The sequence below is a fragment of the Chelonia mydas genome, chromosome 1, assembly GCF_015237465.2.
Source record: "Chelonia mydas isolate rCheMyd1 chromosome 1, rCheMyd1.pri.v2, whole genome shotgun sequence".
Taxonomy (NCBI): domain Eukaryota; kingdom Metazoa; phylum Chordata; order Testudines; family Cheloniidae; genus Chelonia; species Chelonia mydas.
In genome coordinates this window covers 134397231-134424721 of record NC_057849.1, presented here as the reverse complement: position 1 = coordinate 134424721, position 27491 = coordinate 134397231, and the positions used below count along the sequence as shown (strand labels likewise).

Below are 27491 nucleotides of genomic sequence, written 5' to 3'. Positions count from 1 at the left end.
TTCTGCGTTCCGCCATGATGGGCTGAATTCTGTTCACCTTACTCATTCATATGGTCCCACTAACTGCTTAGGGTTTGGCCTGAGTCTAAAATGCATATGGGGAAACCAATCTTACATCTTCTGTTTCTGTTATAAAGTACATCATCTTCGATGAAATGTAATTGCCACTTGGCTATAATCTGACCTCCACCCCAAGGTGCAGTCATGCTACCATCTGTTACCAAAGCTCTTCAGTTGCACAAGGCTACTATAGGTGAGGAATGTTCCGTCAGATTTCTTTGATATCCTGTGGGCTCTCAATCAGTAGCCACTTCGATTGCCTCACTCTAGAATTTTAATGTAATCTGTAAGCAAATGACTGCAGTAAAAACCCAGCAGATAGTGTATCGACTTGGTTGATGTTATTCCCTGCTGAGATATGTAACGTTGTTCTGAGTGAGGGGTAAGTTAAATGCCAAATATATCCACCTCGTCGGCAGCACTAGCAATGCAGAAGTCATGGGCAGGATTAGCTACGTGGATTCTCTTGCTTGTTCCCTAAGGGGAATTGCTTGTAGATAGTGAGTATGGTGAAGGATGTTGATGTGATTTGAAATCTTGTCTTTCCTTGACAAATCATGTGTTTGGCGTGGTCCAAAAGTGTTTATTCAGTTGTGCAATTGGTGCAGTGTATACCCATTGTGTCCCACGATGATTGTGCAACAACAATACATGTCCTTAAGACAATGAGGTTCTATTATTGTAATTTCCTCCTTGCAAAGCATCCAGCAGTTCATCTCTTTTGCTTGCAGTCTCTTCAGTATGCAGCAACACATTTGTTCACTGCTCCAGGGCACTGGGATCACATTACACTTTCCTTGCTTATTGTACATTGACTGCTTATGAAGTGTCAAATTGACTTGGAATTGTTCATCTTGGTTTTTACACCTTTAGTGGCTATATTTGTTACCTACTCCGTAACCCTCATCTGGACAGGTAATTACATTCTGACACCACTTGCCCTCTAAGGACCACAGCAGAGTGTCAGATTCCAGCATGTGAGCAAGTCTTTGCTATAGTGGGCATTGGATGTTTGAATTCACTCCACCAGAAACCTGCCTCTCCTCCTTTTTTCCCTATTGTCCAGCACCTTAACTCTTTAAACCCCATATTTTATATTTTTCTCTTCCCTTATCTTATGTTAGATTTCCTCTTAGATTTTTTTTACAGTGGAAAGACAGGGGGTTTTATTCTATTTTAGAACATTTGAGGGCATTTTTGAAATAACAAGAAAAACAAAATTGTGAATTCATTGCACTACATGGTAGTTAATGTTTGGTGACCATTTCAGCTGTGTTCTGACTACATGTCACATAAACACACGTTAAGGGCCACAAGGTAGTCAGCCCATGCAGAGGTGTGCAAAGGAGAGAGAGCACAAAGAGCTTCCATTCTCTTTTATCTCCTGTGTTGCAGGAAGCCACAGTTACAGCTGGGGCCCTACCAAATTCACAGCCATGAAAAATGTGTCATGGACTGTGAAATCTGGTCTTTTGTGTACTTTCACTCTATACTATACACATTTTACAGGGGAGACCAGCGTTTCTCAAACTGGGGGTCCTGACCGAAAAGGGGGCAGTGGCAGGGTTCCAAGATTATTGTAGGGGGTGTCATAGTATTGCCATACTTACTTCTGCACTGCCTTCAGAACTGGCTGGCCAGAAAGCGGCGGCTGCTGGCCAGGCATCCAGCTCTGAAGGTGGCACTGCCAGCAGCAGCATAGACGTAAGGGTGGCAATGGGCGGCCAGAGAGTGGCAGCTGCCGGCCGAGGGCCTAGCTCTGAAGGCAGCTGCACAGAAGTAAGGGTGGCAATACCATACCATGCTACCGCTCTCTGGCCTCCCAGCTCTGAAGGCAGCACCGCAGCCAGCAGCAGTGCGGAAATAAGGGTGGCAGTACTGCTATCCCCCCTACAATAACCTTGCGACGCCCCCACACTATATCCTTTTGGGTCAGTACCTTACAGTTACAACACTGTGAAATTTCAGATTTAAATAGCTGAAATCCTGAAATTTATGATTTTAAAATCCTATGACCATGAAGTTGACCAAAATGGACCGGGAATTTGGTAGGGCCCTAATTGTAGCCATTGCTGTCCTCATCAGTGGCTCTGTGGGCTAGTGCCCTTAAGGGTGTGAGTTGCATCAAAAGGGCAGAGAGGAGGCAGGGTTTTGGAACACCACTCCTCCACAGCAGCCTGTAACTCTGGCTTGCTACAGACGGGATGTTGCACGCTCTTCAGAATAGGGACCATCTCCTTGGATGTGTATGTACAGCGCATAGTGCAACAGGGCCCTGATCTACAGGAAAATCTCTCTAGGTGCTACTGTAATATAAATATGAAATAAGGGGTGGCACAGCAGTTGTTGTCTCCAGGAGATTTGGGCACAGTGTCTCCCATAGAGAGCTGTTTGAAAAATTTCAAAGTATTCTACATTTTGATGATTTATTTCTGCATTTTTTTTTTTTTACCAGCTCTCCTCCTGGATCTTCCTGTTGGGGTATATGGGCCTTGCACTGCCTCCTGTTCTGGGCTAGGCGTTAGTGGCATAATCTGGCCCTATCTATACACTAAGCAGTGAATTCATGGTTATTGTCATTCATATGTGCTAAAGCTGAACAATCATCCTGCAGATATCTAAGGCCCTGATCCTGAAAAGCACTTGGTACAGATAGAATCTCGTGCTGGCACAGTGCCCCATTTCTCTGCCTGCATTCAGGGGTCCAACAGCATGGAGTAACTTGCAGGATCAGGGCCTAAATTGGTTGTTTCATCATTAGTAATAAAAATATATATATACAGATCAAACTCAGCATTTAGCTTTACATTTCCAAAACACTGTGCTATTATGCCTAGAATGAAGTTTCTGGTTGCAACAGCCATGATATTAACAACAGTGTGTTTACTAAAACCATCTTTTAGAAGTTTAATAATGTGTGTCTGTTCATTGATAAACCTAAAATCAGCATTTAATTGCTATGTCATAAATATCTTGTTAAATCTAAATTAGATCCTTATTTGAGACACTTGAGATAATGACCCAATTTTTTTTCCTTGTAATTGTAAGTGGAACAAAAGGTCTTCTGTGTGTGGATTAGTTATAGGGAATGTGTAGATCCCCTCATAGGATCAATTTACAAATACTTGCTTAATGATTTTAGCTTGGAATTATATTAGCTTCCTGAACTCTGCTTAGTACAGGAACTTGAATTGGTGCAAAATCCTGTAACTAATGGTTTCAAATGCAAAAAATGTGATGAAGTCATCTGTTATTTTGAGGTCAGGGTTAATTAACTGCTTCTATTGAGCTCATATTTTATTGTTGCAGCCTGAAACTACCAGTTTAATTGGTGATAATCTAGGGCCTGATCCCACAAATCCTTTTTCATGTGAGTAGTCCCATTGGTTTTGGTGGACTACAGTGAGCACACTTCACAGAATCATGCTCTGAATGTTTTGCTACATGTCTCTGGATTAAGATGATTTTTGTTTCCAGCGCTTCTCTTTTTGTTTTGTTTGGCATGTGGAGATGTTGGTCTGGACCCGTCCTTGGGTATAATCTGTTGTTAAATACCTGAAAGGAATTTATTTTCTCACCTGAATTTTCACACTAAAGTACACGTGAGCAGATACTATACAGAATGAATTTGATACCAGAGGAAAACTTTCTGTTCCTTGTTTTGTCTGTGTGGCACCATCCCCTCCCTGTGCTCCCATGAAGCCTACTAAGAGCCATCTTGCAGCAGACCTACCTCCCCTCAGGGAGGCCCTGTCAAGTAGCTGTCTCCAGTTCAAAGAGTATAAAACCAAAGGGTCTTCTGCTGCTCCTAGGCTACCTTTCACTGTGTCCATTCCTACAGTGCTGAACTTCTCCTGAAGGCCCAGCCCCGACTTGAGCCACTAGTCCTCAGGGTTTCTTCTCTGGAGTCCTTTCCCTAGTCTGGTTCTCCCTGGACTGGATACTTATTCCCAGGCCATCTGCCTGGGGGTTGACCTTTCCCAGCCTCCTCCGGCCATGCCACCCTCTCCTTCCAGGGCCAGTCACAGGAGACCACTTTCCCCTGTAGCTCTCTTCCAGCTGAGTCTCCCAGCTCCCCCATCACCCAGCTCTTCCCCAGCTGGGTCTGATAAATGAATAGAGCCACCTGCTCCACAGCCAGTCAGGATCAGTTGCAGAGGCTAATCTGTGACAGGCGAGAGACTGAGCCTATCTCCCCATAAAGGGCCAGCCAGCCTGTGACAGTCTGTAAAATGTCTGTCTAAATATAATCTATAATAACATAATCTAAATATATGTTGCTATTTAATTCATTCAATTTTTCAGTGTAGGGTCCTGAAATAAGCTATTTTGTCTTAGTCGCTGGTGAGCCGATTAAAGAATCTGTGGTACAGCATGATAAGCGTTTCTAGTAAACAAACCACTGGTTGGTTGATGATTTTGTCTTGTAAACTGGCAGAAAGAATTCAAAGGATGTGGGCCATCTCCCATACCTGCCTGCTTTTGAAGCCTTTTATGTTCCTCTCCATCACAAATACAGTGATTGAAAATGAAAGTCAGTGCCTCCCATGTTCCCCAGCCAGTTTGTTTATATATGAGATAGTGCTGTTGGATTAAAGGTGTATTCTTTGTATTTCTATATTCTAAAAATAAAATATACTATATTTTTAAAGTACTATACTTTTCACTTTTTTTCCATCGATGTTTGTTTGAAACATTTTAAAAATAACGTGAACCCTGAAAAAAACTCCATGAAATCCATTAGGGATTTCACTATTGCTATTGGGTTTTTTGTGGGGGAGGGGATGGAAGTGCTCAGAGACTAAAGCGATGGGTGACAGTTGTTCACTGGAAAATGAAAGACATCTGAGTCAGGACATGGTGTGGTGGGCAGGGGGAAAGTTGGGAACCATGGGTGCAGATAGTATGAGCAAGCTGTTTCCTAGAAAGTCAGCGAAGTTAGAGTTTCTCCACATTTCTGTTGACTCTTTGCTTTGTCCCTGCCTTTATTAAAAACTTTAAAGTTTGAACCAAATCCCATTGGAGTCAACAGAAGACCTTCTCTTGACTTACGTGGGCTTTGGGTCAGGTTCTTAAAGGAGAGTCTAAATATAACTGTCTAAACCTGCAGCATTTAACTTAATTTTGTAAATATGATGGAGTCTATGGCCAGAAGGGACCATTGTGATCATCTCCCCTGACCTCCTCCATAACACAGGCCATAGAACTTCCAGAGATACTGTTGAGAATTTCTGCCGTATTAATAAGACTTAGCTGTTAATACGGCACTTTTCATCAGTAGCTCTCAAAATGTTTTACCAAGGACATTGCTATCATTAGCCCCATTTTACAGATGGGGAAGCTGATGCACAGAGAGGTGAAGTGCCTTCCCCTGGGTCGCCAAGCTGGGAAGAGATCCCATATTTTCCAAGTCCCAGTCCAGTGCTCTAACCACTAGGACACACTCCCTCCCCACACTAGAGCACACTGAGTAGTGCCTCCGAAGGGAAGTTTACAGTAAAGCAAACAGGGTCATGGGCTGTACTTGGGATGGATAACAGTGTGGGAAGGATAGCAGAGAAGCCAAATGTTAAATGAGGCATTTCAGTTTAAAATATTTTTAGATTAAATAGTATTTGAATTTAAATGATTAGTTAATTAACTGATTATAATGTAGTGGGAAAGGGCACTATACAAACAGGTGAAATTCCCCCTTTGGCAAAGGACCTGAAGAAACTCTATGATTCCCCTTGCAAATGGAGGGAGGGAGAGAAACAGACACACAGACAGGGGAGAGAGGAAGATTTAGCACATCCCTCCTGGGGAAGAGAACTTCATGCCAACCCTGAATGAACCAGTACAGCAGGGACAAGCCACAGTCACTGGGGACAAACTGGTTGGCAGGGTAGAATGTTGCATTCAGAAAACAGGTGGTAAAAGACTAAAGCCACAAATAATATAACAGTGTGTTTCAAAAATAATTTCTCTATTAAGTAACAGATCGCAGCTGAAAATACTGGATTAAAATTATTTTCTATACTAGGGTCGTTTGTGATGAATACTCAGGAAGAAATTATACAAGCCATTGATGATTACAGAAATGCAAAAAATGGATTTGAGAGAGCTGCCACCTGGAAGTCAAAGATAGGAAACCAATGATCTACAATGTTAAGAGTGTAGCTGGGTGTTTCATATTTACATCATAAGCGTCTGATCCTGCAATCCCTTACACATGTGAGTAGTTCTGTTGCCTTCAGTGGAGCTACTCATATGAATAAAAATTACTAGATCAGGCCAGTAGTATATACTTAATATACCCAATTACCAAGCATGTCTGTGTGATTATTGTTTTTTGAGGGTTAACTCTACATTTTTGCATATATATATATATATATATATATATATGCAAATGTGAGTGGAAAGTGCATTAAGTCATTTTGTTTTGGTATACAAAAATATGTTTCTCTTTTGCTGCAATAAAAAGACTCTCATTTTAAATCTATTGCTTCATAAGTTCTCTTTAAAAAAATCATTTATTTAAACTATTTACTTTCCTTTGTGACACTCCATTAAGCAAATCTTACAGCCCTGAAGATATAAAAGAGTATGTGGTCATCTCCCCTTTTTTAAAAAAAAACCGAGGGAACTAGCTATTGTAATACGTGTGCTGTGTAAGAACGTGTGCTGAAGTTTCATGTTTCAGGTAATCTTTTTAAAATAATGGCAGTCTAGATTGCATCAGTTAGTTTAAAAACTGCTATGCTATTGGTAGAGACAGAATGGGATTAGAGCCAAACTTTGACTCTGTTTCTGCCAAAGTCTGTATCAGATTTAAGACACATGCTTCTGCAAGCTTCCACGAGGGTTGTGAAAAAAGTTTTAATACAGAGTTGGATTACAGCTCTCTGTAGCTCAAAACATTGGCCGTTATACTACCGTCTTAAAAGGCAGCTGTAACACAGAGCACAGAATATAGCATATTTTTAAAGTTTCTGGACCACAAATTAATTGAGTTCCTTTGTGAGTCCAGATGGAAGATCAGTTAATAACATTAATGTGAATCTGATTACCTGATTACTTGTGAGATTATCAGATAAAACCAAGCAAATGCTTAAACTTTTTTCAAATGTGTCTAAAGAACAGTCTAGGAAATGACATTGTCTAGGTGAATTATAATTGTGTTGGATGAGACAACAGTTATTTACTTTCTCACGTGCTTATTCCGTTTGGATTTACAACTGAAATTCTGGAAGTTTTTTTTTAAATTGTTGCAAGAAATGCATTTCGAAACAGAGCCTTCCAGCTGTATGATATCAACTGCGTAGTAATCTGTGGATCTTAAACATGAGAATGTACAAACCGTGGGCAACCTTGAATATTTTCATGGTGTCTTTTCTGCATCTCCTGCAGGGATCTGATTATGAGTATGGACCTGTGAAGGTAGGTGGGCTTTAATTTACTAATATAACAAATCTCAATTGTCTGAGAATACATTAATTGCATTGCATGAAGTGGCGGTAGTGTCTAAATTATTTTTGTTTGTTTACCTATTTGGTTGTGTGAGTTATTGTTGTTCAGTTACACCGATATGAAGCAAGTGGAGAGGAACCAGTATTCTATACTAAATAGTTTAATCCATAATCATTGTTTAATAGTTTTGTCCTTTTGCCACTTATAAAGTTTCTGCCTTAAATAAATCCTTTAATATCGGTCTTAAAAATAACAAATTAACTTGAAAGTCAGAAAATTTAGATTTCTTTTAAAAAATAGACGTTCCCTATCATTTTGCATTAGTATATCATCTAGGGAATTACTTACAAGGTATAGAAAGATTTCCTCTGAAGCACTTGTTCAATAATTCGTCACCAATTAATGTCTCTTCTCACGGTTGTTAAAAGGCTTTATCCAGGTTTCTAACCTATGTAGTGACAGATAATAATACAGCATATTGACCGGGGATACAGTTTTCTTCTGGGATTTGTACATTAAAAATTAAGATGAAGCATCCTCATGAATGTGGGATTTTTCGGATCTGACTTTTTGAGAAAATGTAAATACTCCCAGACAGTAATTTCTAAAGGAAACCAAGTGTCAAATACGATTCCTAGTTTGTAGGATTTCCAAGTCACAGTTAATCCAGTGTGTGCTCCTGAGACACTAGCAAGTCCTTGTGCCATTAAGGAAAAAACAACACCACCAGCTAACACTCTTGTTCTTACTTCAGAGAATGTCTTCCTCTGCAAAGCAATGACCACACTAGTCCATAAAACACACTGAATTCTGACCTCTGTTTCAAGAGGCTGGGTTGCACACACAAATGCAGAGATCCACTACAAGAATGACAATTAGCATTAGTGCATGATGTGTGTTTGAGAATGACAAATGACTAGTCCCTCTGCATCCTCCTAGTATGAAGTTTTAATTTACAGCATGAACAGTCTGTAATTTGAAACAGTGAAGACTAGTATAATCAGTCTGTTCATTTCCTTTTCACCTTGATTGACAAATCATTGGTTTCTTCCATGTAGATGACTAAAGCTATGTGTGACTGGGTGCACAACAGAAGTAAAATAGATCATGAGAACTCTGTCTGCAGATATAGCACAGAGTGCTAATTCAGTATATTGGTAGTCCAATAGTTATGTGAGTAAAAAGTCTTTCATTGAATTTTGCAACAATATACGCTCTCCCAAGAATAAATGCAATGGCTTATTTAGCTATGACATCCTTAATAGCTTTTCTCCATACTGTATGTACTATGATGCCACTGTCATACAGTCTTTTCAACATATGTACAGCTGTAATGGTTGACATTTGGCTGCACTGTCAATTAGTCACAGTTTGGCCATAACGTATTACTGCAGTATAAGACCAGTTACACTCCAGCACTAACATGAAGGTGTGGTGTAGGTCAGTCCAAAAAAAGATCTGTGTTTCAAATAGACTTCACCATGTGATAAAACCAAAGTTAATTTCTCTGCTTTCTCATACTTAAAATATTCTTCTCTTTTTTTGTGAAGAGAGAGCTTCATGATTGAGTTTTAAGCACATTTAAGTTTTTAGATATTTTACTTCTTGATAGCAAGATTTTGATATTATTTTGGCATTTACTACAGATGAATTTCCTAAAAATACAACTCTTTAATGTAATGGTGTTTAACATAATCCATAGATTCCTAGCCGTTAGGGAGGGAAAATGCCATTTGATTAATCTAGTCTAACTGCCGGAATTTTGCAAGACTCCGATCTACAGCGCTTCTACTATTGTCTGAATAAAGACATTTTAGAATAATTTCTGTGATGGCAGCTTGGCCTCGTCCCCTATTAGTTTAACCACTGCCCAGTTGCTCCTCTTGGGTAAGATCATCTCTTCTGTTATGCAGTACAAAAGGGAGTAAATGGACCTAAGAGGCCATGTGGAGAGGAAATATAGCTATGTGGGATCATATCATGATTTATCTGGTGCTATTCAGCTGTTAAGTATTTCTCCTGCATGCAAGTAGCAGCTCTGTTACCCCAGAGGGTTGCATATGTAACCAAGGATGCTACAAACATTATTTTAGTTGCAGAACACAGAATATATATAACAATTCATACCATAATCTTCTAAAGCTCTTTTAAGTCAATGAGCGTTGTGCTTGAGTATCAACTACAGAATAGAGGTGTGTGCAGTATATTAAAAATTACACTCACTCTTGTGTCATTAAAGAACATTAGTTGGGTTGCAAAGTCAAGCATGCAAAAGTCAGAAAATGCCAAAATTAAGATTGACTTTTGCGTGCTTGACTCTGCAACCCTAAATGATATTTTACATACAAAAAATTTGTGGAATTTCCCAGATTAACAACCTCCCTCCCCCAAAATAACATCATGTGGCATCATATTGCCATCCACATAGTTCATCAGCAGGGTTGGAACCTTTAGATCCACCACAGACCTCTGCCATCTGAGGTAAGAGAGTAACTAATACCAATGGTAGGTGTCTCCTCTATGTGGCCCAGCGCTGGTGGGGGATGAGATACACACTTTGCCAGTAGGTTTCACAGATATTTGCTGACAGCTGAGGGATGTTGAGAACCCCAGGAATTTTGGGTTGCATTCCAGGCTCTGTAGGGTAGTGTCTCTAGTGGGCACAGACCCTTCTGCCCATTCCCCCCCTCCCCCGCCTAGGATTGCCAACATCCCTTATTTTTTCATCTCTGTACAACAAGACTGGGACTTGCTGAGTGCTGCAAAAAGCAGGTAGAAATACGCCTGGTGAATGTAGAGGAGTACTGCTTATTCATTATTACTGATGAAGATAATAGTAATATCAGGAGGAAGGGTGGGGCGGGGATGCGAAGAGAACAGTCCCTTATTTTTGAAATACAGTGTTGGCAATCCTACAGGCCTCACCCCAAGCTTGAACCCTTCAGCCCTGCCCAGTCTTTTCCCTACACCCAGCTCCTCATCCCAGACCCATTCTCCTCATCTAATTGGTCCTAGTATTCAGTTCTCTTCTTCCTCATCCCACTCCAGGTATCCTTGCCCAGCCAGTCCCAGTCTTCCCCTCTGAGCAACCATCTGCCCCCCTCCCCACACCCAGTCCTAGTCTCCTTGCCCCACCGGTTCCAGTTCCTCCCCTCCCAGCATCTCCATCTAAGCTGTTTTTCTCCCCATCATCTACTCGCTGATCCCCCTGCCCACCTTCCCAATTCCCACTGGCTCCCAATCTCCATCTCCCACCCTGGGCTCCTCCTCCAGTCTCAATGTTCCCACCTCACCGGGCCTCTTGTCCATCTCTCTTTGCCCAGCCTGTCCAAGTTGTCCCCTCACACCCTGGCTCCTTGTTAGATATGTCTCTCCTGCCCAGTAGTTCCCAATCCCAGTCTTGACAGTTCCAGCCTTCCTTCCCCAGCCCCAGCTCTGTCTCTGATCCCAAAATAAGAGACTGTCAGGATAGTCAACTAGGGAATATTTATTCCTTTCCCTGCCCCAGCTTCAGCATCTCCCCCCACCCTCCCATTTCCCTCTGTGGCTCCCAGTCCCAGCCACCATCTCCCTCCCTGCCAGCCTCCAGTGCCAGTCTTTCCCCCCTCCACTTCCGGCCCCTTATCCCAATCTACTCCCCCTCCCTCCCCCCATCAGGTCTGGCTCTTGATCCCTGTGCATTCAGTTTAGGCAGTGTCCTTCTCCACGCTCCCTGAGCCCAGAAGACGGGGCATTGCATGCATCAAAGAGACAGACTCCCTGTTTTCAGTTTTGGGGCCTGTGCCTGGCCCAGTCACCCTTTGCTGCAATTACAGGGGAAGTCCTGCTCAGCTTGGGCTGGAGCATGCTCAGTGCAGACGGAACCTTTAGAGATTTCAGCTGCTAAACTATAAATCATCTCTACAGAACGTGTGAGAGCTGTGCTTTTTCAAAGGCTGGTAATTTGGGTGGATTTTCATGAGAATGGGAAAAGGCACATTCCTGACACAAAGGCCACCTGCTTATCAACCTTCAAGTAACTGCTCCACAGCATGGAGGGGAAGAGGAGCTTCTAAATTAAAGGTCACCTGTTTTTTAACATGAGCTAAATGATGTATTTTTCTATAAACTCATTCATGGAAATGGCTGAAGCATTTTGGCTGAAACCTTCCAAAAACAAAATTCAGCCAGAGGCAGACATTTGCCAGGATAAAGTTCATCCTGAACAGTTGAAGTTTGGTAAAGTTATGAGCAACTGAAAACAGGGTCTTCTAATGGGAACTGTGGGGCATCTTTCATAATAGGTAATGCTGACAGCCCCATCTAAAATAATGGCAGACATTAATAGTGACTCTACAGCGGAGGTCATGTTGAAATTGGCACAAAATTGGAAATCCTTTTATTTCACACTTTAACGATTGGATTCAGGCTGCAAAATTTGGCACACTGGCCGTTCAGACAACAATTGCATTTTCCGTGTCATTTTTTTGAAATTAGTTATTAATTTTTGCAGAGGAAACATTAACAAATATTCCCTAGTTGACTATCCTGACAGTCTCTTATTTTTAGGAATCTGCTGGCTAAACAACCCCAACCATCTTTTCCTGTCTCTCTCCCAGAAATTCTCTATTTTTAAGTATCAGAGGCAGAGGCCACTTTTTCCAGAACTTTAAAAAGAACTATTAAGAGAGTTGTTTCTTTTATTCGTTGTAACCCAACTGATCTCCACCAAGAAAAGCCAATGGAACTGCTCCAATCCGTCAGCTACTTCTGTTTCCAACACTACAGCTGTCTTTGTAATGGAGATGCAAGTTCCTCATCTCTGACAAACTTGTGCTTCAACTTTCCCTGCCCCCTTTTCACCCTCTGCTAACCCCTCTTTGAAAGGGAGAGATGAAGCCTAAATTGTCAGATTCACAGCCCACCTCTGCTGCTGAAGTCTGCTACCTCTGGCAAACCTCCTGTAGTTATTAGAGAGGAGCCCTGGACTTACAGACCTGAGGAAGACCATTGTACTGGAACTCCTCTGCTTGGCTTAACTGCAAGGTAAGGGATTCTAGATATTCCCCAGCCCCATGAAAACCACTGTACCTTCTCCAATTGCTCATGGACCCACACACAGTTAAAACCACTTTTCTAGGCACCCCACACTCATACAGTTAAACCTGTAGAGGCTGTTTGCAGTCCAACAGTCTTCTGGAGGCCCATCAGACTGTGATTCCCACAAGAGGCTCACCAGATGTAGAAACAGCCTCCAGAGCACAACTGGTATATCCATTCCTGCGGCATGGCCCTCACCAGTCCACCCAGCTTCCTCTGCTGCACAATGTGGAGAAAGGAGGCACGGGTCTGCCTTCAATATGATCTTCATCCCCAGGGGCACATAGCGAGAGCATGCCTTATGCCTGTGTGATCACAGGGAGTGTGAATGTAAATGTCTTCATGTAGGGTGCCCAAGGAGGAGAGAGATTCTACTTTTCCTTTCCAAAAGCCAGTCACGCTCTGTCCGTTAATGACCACATTGGCACTGACTTTCAGACAAAAACTATGCATCAGTGCAGTGCCATCTGTAACCCTGTTGTTGAGGTTAGGAAATTGGAAGCGGTGGAGTAAGTGCGTGACATTAAATTCTGAGGCTGACCTGGTTAAAGATGAGCTTGTAGGCTGCAACACCCTGAAAAAGCAAAATCCAATTGAGGAGATTTTGCAAATCTAAAACACAGCATCCTAGCTCCTTCTCGAGTGCCAGCTTTGATCAGTGGCTGTGTTCTGCAGAAGATTTTGCCCACCTTTCATAAAAAGACGAGTCCGTGAATTTCCTATCACATCTGGCTCTTTCCTTGTGGAGGCTACAACACCTGGCAGCAGAGCCAAGCACACAATGACCAATAGAAAGGGAGTTTCAAGGCTGCTGGAAAACATGCCCCACTTTTATCTAGACATCTCTTCAGTGTTCCTTACACCTCACTTTCCATAGCAGTTAGCAAACTATTTGAAACTACCAGTATGAAACAGTGGCTTTTAACGATATTTCTCGCTTTTGCTGTACCTTTGCTGATGTTGATTCATGGTGAATGAAGTTGATAGTCACTATGAGCAATATCTTAAAAAATCCACAAAATGTTCCTATGCTTTCCCTGGAGAGTATGATTTCCCTCCAGTAAGTCATGGAGAAAGCCGGTTTGTTCCTGGCTTCTCTCTCTCATCAACTTTAAAAGTAACACAGGAAGATTAAAGCAGAATTCTGTTTTATTGCCATCCCACACTGCATCAGTCCTTGACTCTTTTCTTATCAGTTTGGAAAGGAAACTAATAACGCTGTGACCTTAGCTAGCACAACGCTTGTTCATGAGAAACAGCAGGAAAAGTCCTCCTGACTGCACAGTCTCAGTAGGAAATGTAATATCTGGAGATTCAGCAGACCTCTCTTAATATGATGAACTGTTGAGGGTAATCAAACACAGGCTAGCAGATGCTTTCAATCAATCAGTTGTTTGAAATAAAGACAGCAGCTAATCAAATATGGACATCAATCTTGGCCCACAACTGGGAGGCTATAAAACTGGTGGGGAGAAGCTATGATAGATGGGGATTGGAAGACATCTTCAGACAATCATGAGGGCCACCATTCTGCTGGTTGGTGATCAGACTGAAATAAAAATAAGCAAGTAACGTGGACAGAGCAAACATTTACTTATTGATGATTTTCCTCTGCATCCCTTACTCATGCCTTATCTACATAAGAGATTTGCTTCAGCTGTACCACCAGCAACCAGTCATCAGTGTTGTTGCACTGGTGCAAACTCCTAGTGTAGACAAACAAAGCAGAAACAAGGATAGCCTGCCTGAAAAATGCGGTAAGCTACTCTGGTGCAAATTGGGGCTTGTAGCTAGGGTGACCAGGTGTCCCGATTTTATAGGGACAGTCCTGATTTTGGGGTCCTTTTTTTATATAGGTTCCTATTACCCCACACCACCTGTCCCGATTTTTCACACTTGCTGTCTGGTCACCCTGCTTGTAGCAGATTTGCCAGTCTCAGTAGCGGTTTTGTACTGGTGCAGGTGCTCCAGTGGCTTGCTGCAATCCCCAGTGTGGATAAGGCCTGAGTCGTGTTTACTCACATGCACAGTATTGACCATTCGCCATCCACTTGAAGCAGCATATTCTTATGCACTGGTTTAAATCTGGATTTGGTTTTGTTGAAGGCTTTTTAAAAATCATCATCATAAAAAACCTCGCATAGCAGTTGTGTTGTTATAGTGAAGCGACTGGGGACTATGTTTATTTTAAAGCCTTTTGATATGGCAAGTGAGTGAGTGCACTTATAAAAGCCGGCCACTGCTATATCAAAAGGGGCTTTAAAATAAATGTCATTTTCAGTCCGTTAGGGCTAACTCCTGTCCTGAAGACACAGCCATAGTAGGGAGTGGAGGGGTGCCCAACTGCCCGAGGTGAGCAGTTGGAGGCATTCTGCTCCAAGGAGGCAGGATTCCTCTCCGAGCTTGCTGGCACACAATGAAAGCACACATGCAGAGCTGTCCCTTGGGTAGGGCAAACTGGGGCACTTTGGGGGGGCCCCACTCTTCGATAAAATCGGGACTGTCCTGAGATTTAGCCCTTTGTCCAACGTCCCGACCAATGTATGGTCAGAATGCCATTTGTCCCGATATTCAGGTGAGGAGGCGGGCAGGGAGGTGAGGTGGGTGGGCGAGCAGGGTGAGGAGGCGAACGGGGAGGTGAGCAGCAGGTGGGAGGGCGGTGAGGAGACAGGCGGGCGGATGGTGAGGAGGAGAGCGGCGGGTGGGGTGGGTGCGCTGGCCAGACAGTGAGGAGACTAGCGGGGAGGTGAACTGTGGGCAGGCAGGTGAGGAAGCGAGTGGCAGGTGGGCTGTGGGGGGGGTTAGGAGGCGAGCGACGGCCAGGTGCACCACGTGGACGGCGAGGAGACTAGCAGGAAGCTGATTTGTCCTGGGCCATGCACCCGCCTAGGGACAGCCCTGCACATGTGGTACTACACCCTTACTCCCCTTGCACTGTGCCCGTCCCTTTGGGGCTACTATGGATCTTCCCTGTCTCCTCCCCATCCCCTTAGGGGTACTGTGCATGCTCCTGAGTGCAAGGTTTGCAGTTTTGCCGAGCTCTAGCACAGACTGTGCAGTGACAGGGCAGAAAGAGAAAGGTCCTTGCGACATTCCTCTCGACCCAACACTGTGCACCCATGTAAGGGGCCAGGCAAAATTTGGACTTTCATGATGACTGTGCAAAGTCGTCTAGTGTATGACTTCTGTCTCCTCAGCTGGTGATACAACGCCATCTAGGGTCCTTGGGATCTAAACAGAACTGCAGCAGGTAGACAGCTGGTGGCGTGCTATGGAATGGATGCTATTTTGCAAGACTGAATGGGCATCACAGTGAGGTTTGGAAAGGGACGATTCCAGGGCTTGTTTTGCAGGTAGCTGTATTTCAGCCATAGGCACTTTTCTAGCTGTGGGTTTGAAACACAGCAAGTTTCCTGCTGTGCCTGATGACACGTCTGCAGCACCACTGACTGCAATGGTGCTGTTTACATGGAACTTAGGAGTTAGGTTTGGCTCCTGTTCAAGCGCAAGAAGTTTTTATCCTGTTGGTGTACTCTTTGTAGTGCTGCCAGTGGAGAATGATGCACACAATTGTCCTTTCATTTGAATTAGGAATGTGATTCAGAAGCGTTTTCCTTTGGATACTTGACTGAACGGCTAGGGAAATATTACTTAAGAAAAATTACAGTTCCAGGAAATGATATGCATATGGGCGAGGTAACATAAGTTCAGTCAGTGATGGCAGTCACTCGGCATTATACAGTGACATTTAGAAATCCTGCTTTTTTGATTGGCTAGTCACAGACCTAAGTCTTTTATTAAAGCAACGCAGGTCAGAGCCAGATACTGACAAAACTGCAAAACAACAGAAAGTTCCACAGCATTAAAAGAATATTTGTAATGCATATTGCATATTCAGAATCTCTAGTTCGCTTCTCCATCTCTGGAACAGTCCAGCATCATTGTCCAAACCCTGAGGCCTTGCAAATAATGGACAGTTACCAAACTGAAATGGCAACTCCCTGGAAACATTCATATCCCAGTGTAATAGAATATTTCTTGACATGTGTGTCCTGTCACAATGTTAAACTAGCTCCTAACATTCTCTATGATGCAAATATTACTAATTAGTGTCTGGAGTGGAATTCTGTACTGTTCCAAGCCTACTAATGTCAATTTGGAAAGAAAATATTACAGCATCACAGGAAAGTATGGGTGAATATGGTATTTATACAAACGATGGTCCAAAGAATATCCAAAGAGCTACAAAGCAGATGGTACCATTTAACTCGTACTGACTGATTTAGACAATCCCAGTGTGTTTATGATGCCCCTTCACATCCCAAGCTATTGGATTTTGCATGGGGAAGCATGCGTGTGCGTGAGAAAGAGGTATGGAATCCACCACCTCAACTATTGTGGGCAAGTGGGCTGAGACGGGGCAGGTCCCCACCACCTCCAGCCCTGCTTCTTTCCTCTCCCTGCCTCCCCGTAGCTGCCCTTCTTGCTTCTCCTCCCCCATCTTCTCCTCCTCACTGAGCTTGTCAGCTCCTTACCCACTCAGTGGTTTCCCATTCAGGAGCTTTAGGAGTCTCCCTCCAGTCTTTCTCTCTGGCTCCCTCAGTATAAGTAGGAGGTGGTCTGGTGGCGGCGGCAGCCTCCACAGCTCTCCTTCTGCCTGTGCAGCTCCTTAGCCCCATAAGGATCTGGACCGAACATTTAGAGGAGGGGGCAGTGGGCAGCACACACATGTTAAAAACAATAATAATTGAGATGAAAACATGGGCCCCAATCAGCCACCAGCCAAGGATGGATGGAATGCAGTTGGCATCTTCCCTATTCAGATACAGCCCCTGAAGCCATCCTGAGGGCCACTAAAAGGGCGAAGAATTGCTGGAGCACAGATCCATGCCTGCCACATGCTACCTCTGCCTTGGAATGGTCCCTGCAGCCAGGGCTGTGGTGGTGGTGATCAAGAAGCTCCCCATGGCGATGGACCTTCCTAGGGGAGAGATTGAGGCTGTCCTATGGCTTGTTTGCACCAGTCTAGCTAGAGTATAGGGATAGCGCTGCACTGCTGCACCGGGCCCATTCTTGTTAATTTCATATTTAACTGTGGGACTGCTGTCTCTGTGATTAGCCTCCAGAATGGCGCGTGGTTTGTATTCTCTTGGCCGACTCTGCACGTCAGTAAGAAAACCAAGAGATCTATATTAAAATAAGCGGTGTGAAATGTTTATGTTACAAACTCCAAACTCACTGAGAGCTTGCTATCATTCTTAAACCTTGCAACCTGATCTGAGAAGTAGTGTTGTTTCAATGGGAGAGCAAACTGACTCCCTAAACTCTCCCCGACTCCTTTCTGCAAGCATACACCCACCTCCCCACCTTCTACTACAAAAGCTACTACTGGCTAATGGGGTGTGGGGGGGGATATATTTGTGAGACTCCTTTTGATAAAATATTAGCAGTATTTAACTGCAGCAAGTGAGACAAAAAATTGAATTAACCTGAGTTTATTTATGGCTTTACTTTAAAATCTGGTGAAAATCTGCAGGGTTTTTTTTTGCTTCCTTTGAGTTTTTCAGTTCATCCAATTCAAAGGCCCAGACTGAAACCCAGAGATAGGAACCAAAGCACGTTACTTTGCATATGTCTCTGAGGACTTTGATAGCATAAGCATGCTGTTAAAGTGCTAGAAGTCCTATCTGCATTTGCTGTAGCTTTACAAAGGATGCAATTCCAGTGGACCAAATCAATCAAAATATAGAACAGCTGCTTTCTTGAAATCACAGTGTAACTAATACAGTTTTGCTGTGAAAACACATCACATTCAGCTAAGCCAGTAGCCATTTTATGACCATTTTGTAGCTATGAATGCGAAGATTAAGAAGCAGAAGATTAATTAAACCTCCTACTTCATGGAGTGAGTTACTAGAATATGGGAGATAGGAAAGAACTTTCCCTCATGCATGGGATCGCACAGCTGGAACACGATAAGCATGTTTCCCTGTCTCTGAAGTTTTAGGTATTGGTCCAAGAAGGTGCTGCCAAGATTTTAACGAGGGACTCCCTGAAATGTTGCCCCTCTGTCGGTGAAACATATGACATTCCCTAGGTAGAATACTCCCCCTAACACAAATCCATCAATCCTATCCTCCCTCATACAAACTCCAGACAAAACCTGATTAATGTTACATATTTTTTACTCCCAGAAATCCACCCGCTACAGACTCCCCCTCCTCCTGCCTGACTGGCTTGGAGTTGCAGGGAGTACACAGTGCATTGCCTGTGTGGACCTATAGCTACAGTGGGGGGATGCAAGAGGTCACGCTGGTAAAGAGCATATTCAGAGCAGGCTGAATACTTTAACAGCCTTAGCATTTTGGAGCGTGTTGTGAAACAATTGCTGCTGTCTGTCCATGATTATCACATCACTATGCAGAGGACCACGCTGGAGAGTTTGGGATATACCCCAAGCACAACTGACACATTTTACATAACCAGTGTGTACAGAGGGAGGTCGGGGGGGGGGGGGGGGAATCTTTAAGTCTTTTCCAACTTCCTGCTGCAGAAATTGAGTCCAGCTGCATATTCTTGTCAACCCTAGCACTCCATTTGTGCACAGCACGTTTACGTTTTCAAGGTTACCTTTGCAATGCAAAGAGCTGAAGACTGACTTTTAAAGAAGTAAAGATAAAATTTTCCTTTACAGGGCCCCAAAACTGGCTCTGTCAACAAGAGGCGCATCACTGTATGGGCCCTGCTGTAACAATGACAACAAATTATATGTTCTGAATGATACAGTGGGATAGCTTACACTTTTTTCTCAAGTGTTAGAGGCAAATTTCCTAGCCTGTGGCAAGAGAGGTGAGTAGCAATGTTCAAATAACTTAAGTCCAGATTAGTGAGCCAGTGAGTAGCTTCAGAAGTGGTTTGGCATAAGTCTGGCATGCCACGGGCAAACGATCAAAGTGGGCACTGATTTACAATGTGGTCCATAGTTTGCGACTGGTGTGCACTGTCACATTGTGCATTGTCTCTCATCTTGCAGAGCTGTAAGAGATGACAGCATCTGCTGTGCAAAGTTCTGAAATGGTTCAATGCGGACCATTGTTTCCATGATAGGTTGAAGCCTGGGAGTTCTTTAGTGGGGTTGGCAATCAGATGTTTGTTTGGGACATTAACATTATCCCAGAACTCTTTCCAGTGTGCCTCAGAATGGAATGAGAATGCTTTCAGAGCTTTAGCCCAATCCCCAAAAACCTTGCAAGATTTCAGATGTGTCTTTGGAAGGTTCTGGAGGTAGTCCTGAATTGTTAAATTCAAGTTGGCCGTGGTTCGCCTCTACTCATGAGCTGTGTGTGTCTCTCTCCCGATTTTGGGTAGGAGCACATGTGCCACAGTGGGAAACCATTAAACGAGTGTTCATTTTAATCCATCATGGCATGAAGTTGCACATCCAGAGATCTGGTAAGCGAACTGTCCGCCAAACAGGTGTGCAATATTGAACAGCCAAATAATGACCATTTAAAGCTAGAATGAGGTAATGCAACTTTACTGTATAAATATTAAGCCAGGCTTCCTATAACAAAGCAAGAGGCCATCAACTTCAGGATCAGCCCATTTCATACAAGACAGCAATGTTAAAATTGGAACTCTATTACTAGGAAGCCAACTTACTTTTTTAGGATCACGTTGGTAATTAGCAAAGTGCTTGATGTGCACATTACTGCAGCTAATGATTATAATGTGTAATGTGCACATCAAGTACTTTTATTAATTTATAACATCTATAATAATACTTATAGGCAAGTACTTCACAGTGGATAGTGTTACAGATGGGAATTCATGTGTCATGATTTCATAGCTGATATAGATTCAGAAATATTGTTGGAATGTCAAGAAATAGAGAATTTCCATAATGCAACTCAGAAATGACATGCCATTGCTGGTGATGTCATAATTACTGCAAGCCAGAGCCTAGTTTGTCAGCCATATGGTAAAGCTGGACTCTTGATACAGGATTTCATAGGATTCCGCAGTTGGTTGTTAATAAGTCTTTGATTTACTCTTGCAAGTCTGAATGTTTTCAAGCTGCTCAGGGTTTTCTCTCATAATTTTAGTATAGAGCACTGCAAACGTGAAAGTCACTGTTGCACTATAAGTCTACAAAAAACAGGACGATTCAGCTGCTGGTTTCCCAGACTACTGCCTATCATGCTAACCAATATTGTTTCGTTTCCTTGTACTTCCCCAGCTGCCTATCTGTATCTATCCATTGTCTCTTGTCTTTAACTTAGATTGTAATCTCTTTGGGACAGAGACTGTCTTGTTCTGTGTTTGTACAGCACCTAGCACAATGGGGTCCTGATCCATGACTAGAGCTCCTAGGCTGTATGGTAATAATAATAATAATTATGATGATATTGGAATTTCTTAAGTGGCGTTCATGCCGCTGCAGAGCCCACACAAGCCTGCCACCACTGCTTAAACCCAAGAGTGGATGGCGAAACAGAGGAGCCTCCACATAATATATGGGTCTTTGTGGTGGCATTACATAAGCTGGTGATGGGGTAGAATGGGAGGGAATTTGCTATTACCCATGGTTTCCCATTACACAAGTAATACCCAAGTAATTCCACAAGTGGAATTCCACAAGCATCCATGTCCTGATTCAGGAAAGCACTGGAACGTTTGCTTAGGTGTGAAGATGGTGTGGGTAGGACTTTGGGGAGATGATTTTATCAGTTAAATAAGATTTTCTTGGGTTTAAATATGTTTGAATATAGAGTGAAAGGTACAAGTGGGGCCATGGTCAAATTAATCAAAATGCAACTTTGTTTTTTAGTCCAGCTTTCTGTCTCTCATTCTGCACTGGATAGGCTTCACAATAGGTACATTTCCTTAAGTGAAGAGTTGATTGTTGCAGTCCTTGAAGACAGTGGCTTTTGATTTGCAGATACGCTTGTTTCTTTTCCAGTTCCTCACATGAATTTAAGACCTGAGTATGTCTTTCTTTTTTTATTACTTTGCACTCTTCTTTTCCCATTTGTGCCAAATTCCTGCATGAGATGCTGAGGGGTCCAAACTCCAAACAAATTAAAAGTGCAAAGTCCATCTGTAACAGCCCAGCAGTTTATTAGTCTTAAGCATCCCTGTTAGCAGATGTTGATCCTGCTGGGAAAGTGTTAGATGGGTTCTGCTGACTTACTGGTGCAGATGGCTCTACAGAGAGTTCAGATGTATGGTGTGGGCTGAGCAATCCTTGGGAAGGAAACCTAGGAGCAGATGAGCCTAGGGAGAAGGTGTTACTGATACTTATGTCGTCTGAGTGTGGATTGTTTTTGTCAGCAAAGCCCAATCTCAGGACAGGGCTGAGTTTGCACTTTATAGATGTTCTGTGTGGTCTGTGGGCCAGATCCTCATCTGATGTTTATCAGCACTTTATTGAATTCAGTGGAGCTATGCCTAATTCATACTCACTGAGGGCCTGGCCTTGTCTTTGCAGGTCAAGGTGGCAAGGCTTTTGCTCACACCATCTTCTTTTCCATTCCAGTGCTACCTATTTTAGGGGGTTTTAGGGTTCTGGACTTGTCTCAAATTATTAGAGAGAAGATAGTGTGGCAGACCCAGACCAGTGGGGTACAGGAGTCTGGTAGAAGGCAAATATAGTGGCCACTGGATGAATAGTTTTCTGTTCCCTGAGTGACCAGAGCAGAGGCTGCACTAGAGCAATCAGGAACCTGCTGAACCAATTAAGACAGGCAAGCTAATTAAGACACCTGGAGCCAATTAAGAACATACTAGAATCAATTATGGCAGGCAGACTAATCAGGACACCTAGTTTAAAAAGGACCTCCCATCAGTTAGTAGGGGGGCATGCCAGGAGCAGGGAGTGAGAAGGCATGCTGCTGGAGGACTGAGGAGTACAAGCGTGATCAGGCTTCAGGAGGAAGATCCTGTGGTGAGGATAAAGAAGGTGCTGGGGGGAGGCCATCGGGAAGTAGCCCAGGGAGTTGTAGCTATAGCTGTCATGCATCTGATACAGGAGATGTAGACAGCTGCTATCCACACAGCCCTGGGATGGAACCCAGTGTAGAGGGCGGACCCAGGTTCCCCCCCACCAACTCCTGATTGGACACAGGAGGAGTTGACCTGGTCTGTGAGCAACACCAGAAGGGAAGGTCTAATTTGGAAAGGGATCTGGCCTGTCCCCGACCCACTAGGTGGGACAACAGAGACTGCAGAGATTGTTCTCCATTTCCCCCATGCTGGCGAGTGCTGAGGTTAGCTGAGTGAACGGCAGGTTTTAGCCTTTAGCACAAGCAGCCAAACTGAGGCGTGCCGTGAACCTCTGAGATGAGCAAATCCACCAAAAAGCACAGGACCCACCAAAGCAGAGGAGGAACTTTGTCACAATAGGTGTTAGCCCTTTATGGCTTCTTCTGGAAATACAAAAGTTATAAGTATCTAAACATCCCAAAGTTGACCTGATGAATTTTTTCTTGATGTCTGTGAGATTGTTCTTAGCCCAGTGCAGGAAAACAGATTTTCCTCTTATTGTTGAAGGATAGCTTTGGAAAATCTGAGAGTTCAGTGTTATGGAAAAACATACAACTTGATGCAAGTACAAATATGATTATTACCTTCTGGTATGGAATCTGTTCTTACAGTTCAAAAATAATATTGAAAATGGTGGGAAACCAAAGAGCCTGGGATCAGTCATGTAAACATAAGACTTTGGTTTGATATTTGTTTTTGGTGTCTTTCTGCAGAACCTCTTACTGCAGGCCATAGCATTTGTATTTTGTCATTTGTAGTGTGTGCTTTTTGGTATTTGAACGTAAAACTTGTCAGATTCACCATGAAATAGCTTGAAACATGATTTTGTTCACTTTGGGGTCATGTGTATGAGTCTATCATGACTAGTTTCTCATGACTCTCCCAAATCATTGTAGATGGTAAGGTTTTTGAGGCATGGATAGTCGTTTCATTAGCTGTGTGTACAGTGCCTAGCATAATGGGATTCCAGTCCATGGCTAGGTACTATCACAATACAAATAATAACAGTGGAAATGACAGAAATTTCCACATCCTCCTGGACTGAGCTTAAGGAAAGGGGAAGACAGTGAGTAAGAGATCCCTCAGCACCAAAATACTCCAGCCTGACCAACCCACCTGAGACTGAACTACCTGACCACAAGTAAGTCTGATCAGACCCGCACCAGACTTATTTCCAAAGGTAGGGCCTTGGCAGAAGGAGTGACTGACACCAAACTAGAAAGCACAGTGAGGATCAGAGCAGTGTGTGATGGAGGGGGCAGGCAGGAGGTGGTTACAGAGCGAATTGAAGTGAAAGAAGGTAGAGATGGGGTATCTGGAATAGACCGGGGTATGGACCAGCAGAAGAAGCCATGTCCGGAATGTGCAAAGAGTGCAGAAGGGATGGGATCAGGGCAGTGAGAGGTGAGTGGGAGGTGCCCTCTGCACATTGCTTGAAGTCAGAGATATCCGAGAAAATGCAGCTCCAGTCATCTGCCAAAGCAGAGGGGAGCTCCCCTCCTTTCCCGTGCTTTTGGGACTTGATCCTATGCTCACTGAAGTCAATGGCAAAGCTCCCATTGACTTTAATGGTTCAAGATCCGGCCCTTGATAAGCAGCACTCCTCAAACCACACAGCCCAGGAGGAGGGGAAGTGATGAGCACTGCCCTTCTGTTTCAATCAACTTTAAACCTTTGTCCCCAAAGGGAGGCTGTGGTGGAGGGAGGAAAAGACATTTGAACAGTAAGCAGGAGGTGGACTTGGGAAATGCTAAAGCACTCACCTTCTGGGGAGCCTTTCCATGATGTGTCATGTTTAAAACCAGCACAGCTGCTCTGTTTTAAGATAAGGCCTTCCAGCCTCTGTGTGTGTGTAATATGTGTTGTCTGCTGTAGATTTGTAGCAATAAGCCGGCAGGATCAGTCCTCTTCTGCATGTTTTACAGCATCAGGCAACCATATGGTGCTTCATGTATAATATTATTTGAAAGTATTAGTTTTCATGTTTTCACTGTACGGGGTCATTTTTAGAACAATTTCCTTGAGACGTGTATGTTCTTGGATGACTTTGGTATCAAACAATATTCATTGCTTCTCTGACACAAGAAACGGTGCATAATTCTGTAGAATCCCTTCTGTCTCAGAGTTCACAGCGCTATGGATAATTAACAGGTTTGCTGCATTTTCTCACACTTTTAAAAAGTTTTTATTTTTGAATGCTCTTAAATTATGAATAACCATGTATACACGATGTGACCTGTCTGGAAATAGGAGAAACACAGTCTATTACAATATCCCTGCCAATAGAACTAAGATTTCCATATTATGCTCTCTGAACTGAACTTTTCTGGCTCTTGTTCCACTTGACTCAGAGTGGGAGACCCAACTCAGAAAACCTCCCCAACCTCCAAAGAATCTAGGCTGCTGAATATTTGTTAGGACTGTGAAACGGCTAGTTAAACATTACCTGAAGTCAGTCTTCCTCTCAATGCTACACAGCCTTATCCCTTCTTGTGACAGCCTTAAGAAGGCTAGTTCGATCTATGGTTTGAGGGATGACGGCCTTCAAGGTCCCGAGCACTCTGTCTGTGATCTGGCAAAGTGATCTGGCAAAGTACTTAAGTACTAGCTTAAGGTGTGAGCGGTCCCAGTGAAGTCAAAACATGTCCTTTACTCCCTTAAAGCTAAACATGTGCTTAAGTGCTTTTCTGAATAGGGATAGACTTAAGCATGTGCATGTCTTTCAGCACATACTTAAGTGCTTTGCAGAATCAAGGCCCTAGTCTGGAGGGAGCCTTTTCAACTGGAAGGACAATTGTGCATATGGTGGGGCCTTTGAGGATGACGGGCAATCTCTGTCAGTAAGTGAAGTGGAAATGGTTATGGAATACGAGATGCTAGGAGCAGTGCTCTTAAGGGAGCAATGGTTTATCTCAGCAGCTGTTGCCTTAACAGTAAAGTGCTTCAGGGCACCATAGATTGGGATGGGGATTACTGGGGAGAAGAAAATGGCTATAAAATTTTTCCCAGCCCAAAAAGAATCTAATATATGAAAAGACCTGGAACTATTCCATGTACAGGTACACAGCTGGCTCAGCTGCACTTTAACAGTGAGGGACTTGGAACAGTGAAGAGAGTTATACAGGTATAATCAAAGTGGTATGGCTTTCTAGCGTAGACAAGGCCATAGATTCACAGTGATCATGCAGATGTGTTCATGCTTTTCTTTTTATTGTGTTCTTTGGTCTTAGTGTTGTCAGACCTTTTTGCCTGATTTTTAGGAAATCCCTTAGTAAACTCTTTAACGCCTCCCTCCCCCCAAAGAACAAACAAAAAATTCCTCCTCAAACCACTGGCCTTCATGCAAAGTACAGAGCTATCTCTTTGAATTTGAATAATATCAGTCTCATTTTACAAGTTCCCTTTAATTTAAATCTGGTTTAAAAGTCCCAGACACTGTTGGTTGGGCTGGAATGACTTATTGCAATAATAAAGGACATCATGCTAGTGTTTGAGGGTGTTTATCATTCTATTCCGTTCTACTGCATTTGAGCTACTTATTCATTAACTGCTTTATTATTTGTCCTACACTCTTAGCGTCTGTGGGATCAAGTAGACAATTTACAAATGGAAAAAAATAGGCAAAATTCTTAGAATGAATTATTTATTACAAATTATTTTGTCAGCTTTTCTTTCAGCTTTCCTAGATCAGCAGAACTAGGATGGTATTGCAGTTCAGTATTTGTAATAATGATTCACATTTATATTACACTTTGGGGCTAGATTTCCAGAAGGGTTAAAAAGCACTTTTCAGGCTTCGCTAAATGTAAACAACATCAGAAATCACTTTACTCACCAGTGAAATATAGCAGCGTGTAAGATGAAACATGACCACTGGCCAGAGTACAGAGTAACACTACATATAGGCTTAGGATAGCAGTGAATAACTTATTTCAAGTGAACTAAGCAGGGAATTTTAGGTAGGTGGAAAGTACCTAAAACAAAGTTGGCCAGAACATCCGAGCTAACATCTGTACTCTTGAAAATAAAGTTAAAAAAAAATGCCACGGATGTTTTGATAATTAACAGCATATGTAGTCAGTCTGTTGGTTTTACATCTTGTCCAGAAGACTGCTCCTCACACAGCATGGTGTCCCCCGACTGTATATGGAGTACTGTCTTAGTGCTGATATAGATCTTGGACTATTGCCTGCTCAATCACCAATTTCATATATTGGGGTTTCCTTAATGTTCTTTTGCTTATAAGAATTGAAGTGCTGCCCTCCCTGGGATCTTATTTTATCAATTCTTATAAGCAAAACTTCAATTCTTATAAGCAAAACTTCATCATGTGGCAAAAAATTATTACCATGAGCCCCATCACAGCACAGTACACACACAGAGAAATACTGTATGCATCCAGTAAGGAATGCCCACAATAACATGCTAAAGCCATTGCTGTAAATTCACTTGTGAACAATACTCTCTGTGACTACAATAGTTTTGCTTGAGTAAGGTCTGCAGGATTTGGCCAATAATTAATACCGGAAAACAGGTAAGATTGTTGTGAACAGGCAGACTCTCAGCACTGTGCACACCCTGGGTTAATGTCCAAAACTCATCCCCCTTCCTGCGGTTAGCCTTTAACAAACTATGAACCTCAGTCGAAGTTTTCTCCTGAGTTTGGCTTGTTCCTAGGATATCTTCCTGCTGAGCCTCCCTGTCGATGGCCTTATACCTGGTTCCCCAGTTCTTTGGAGATATGCGAACCCTTTACCTTCACATTGGTTAGAGCTACTCAGAGTCATCTGTTCTGCTGAGTCAGCAGAAATAACTCTGTAGGCAGGGCACTAATCTTTACATGCGGGCTGAGTCAGCAG

The 27491-nt window shown here is 43.1% G+C and overlaps 2 protein-coding genes across 3 annotated transcripts in view; both read left to right on the top strand.

Moving 5' to 3' along the window:
• The window catches only part of PIR (pirin), a 62202-nt gene extending 56004 nt beyond the window's left edge, over positions 1-6198 (top strand). Inside the window, 2 exon segments of the mRNA XM_007070527.1 lie at positions 4371-4443; positions 6083-6198. Coding sequence (XP_007070589.1) covers positions 4371-4443; positions 6083-6198 — 189 coding nt within the window.
• A 676-nt stretch (positions 6199-6874) lies between these two features.
• Positions 6875-27491, top strand: part of VEGFD (vascular endothelial growth factor D) — a 33350-nt gene continuing 12733 nt past the window's right edge. The window contains exon 1 of one of the 2 annotated variants that reach the window (XM_007070500.3): positions 6875-7479. In XM_007070500.3, the coding sequence (XP_007070562.1) occupies positions 7384-7479 (96 nt within the window). In that variant the 5' untranslated portion in view covers positions 6875-7383. The remainder of the gene's footprint in view (positions 7480-27491) is intronic. The other variant, XM_027832706.3, reaches the window with a different exon arrangement.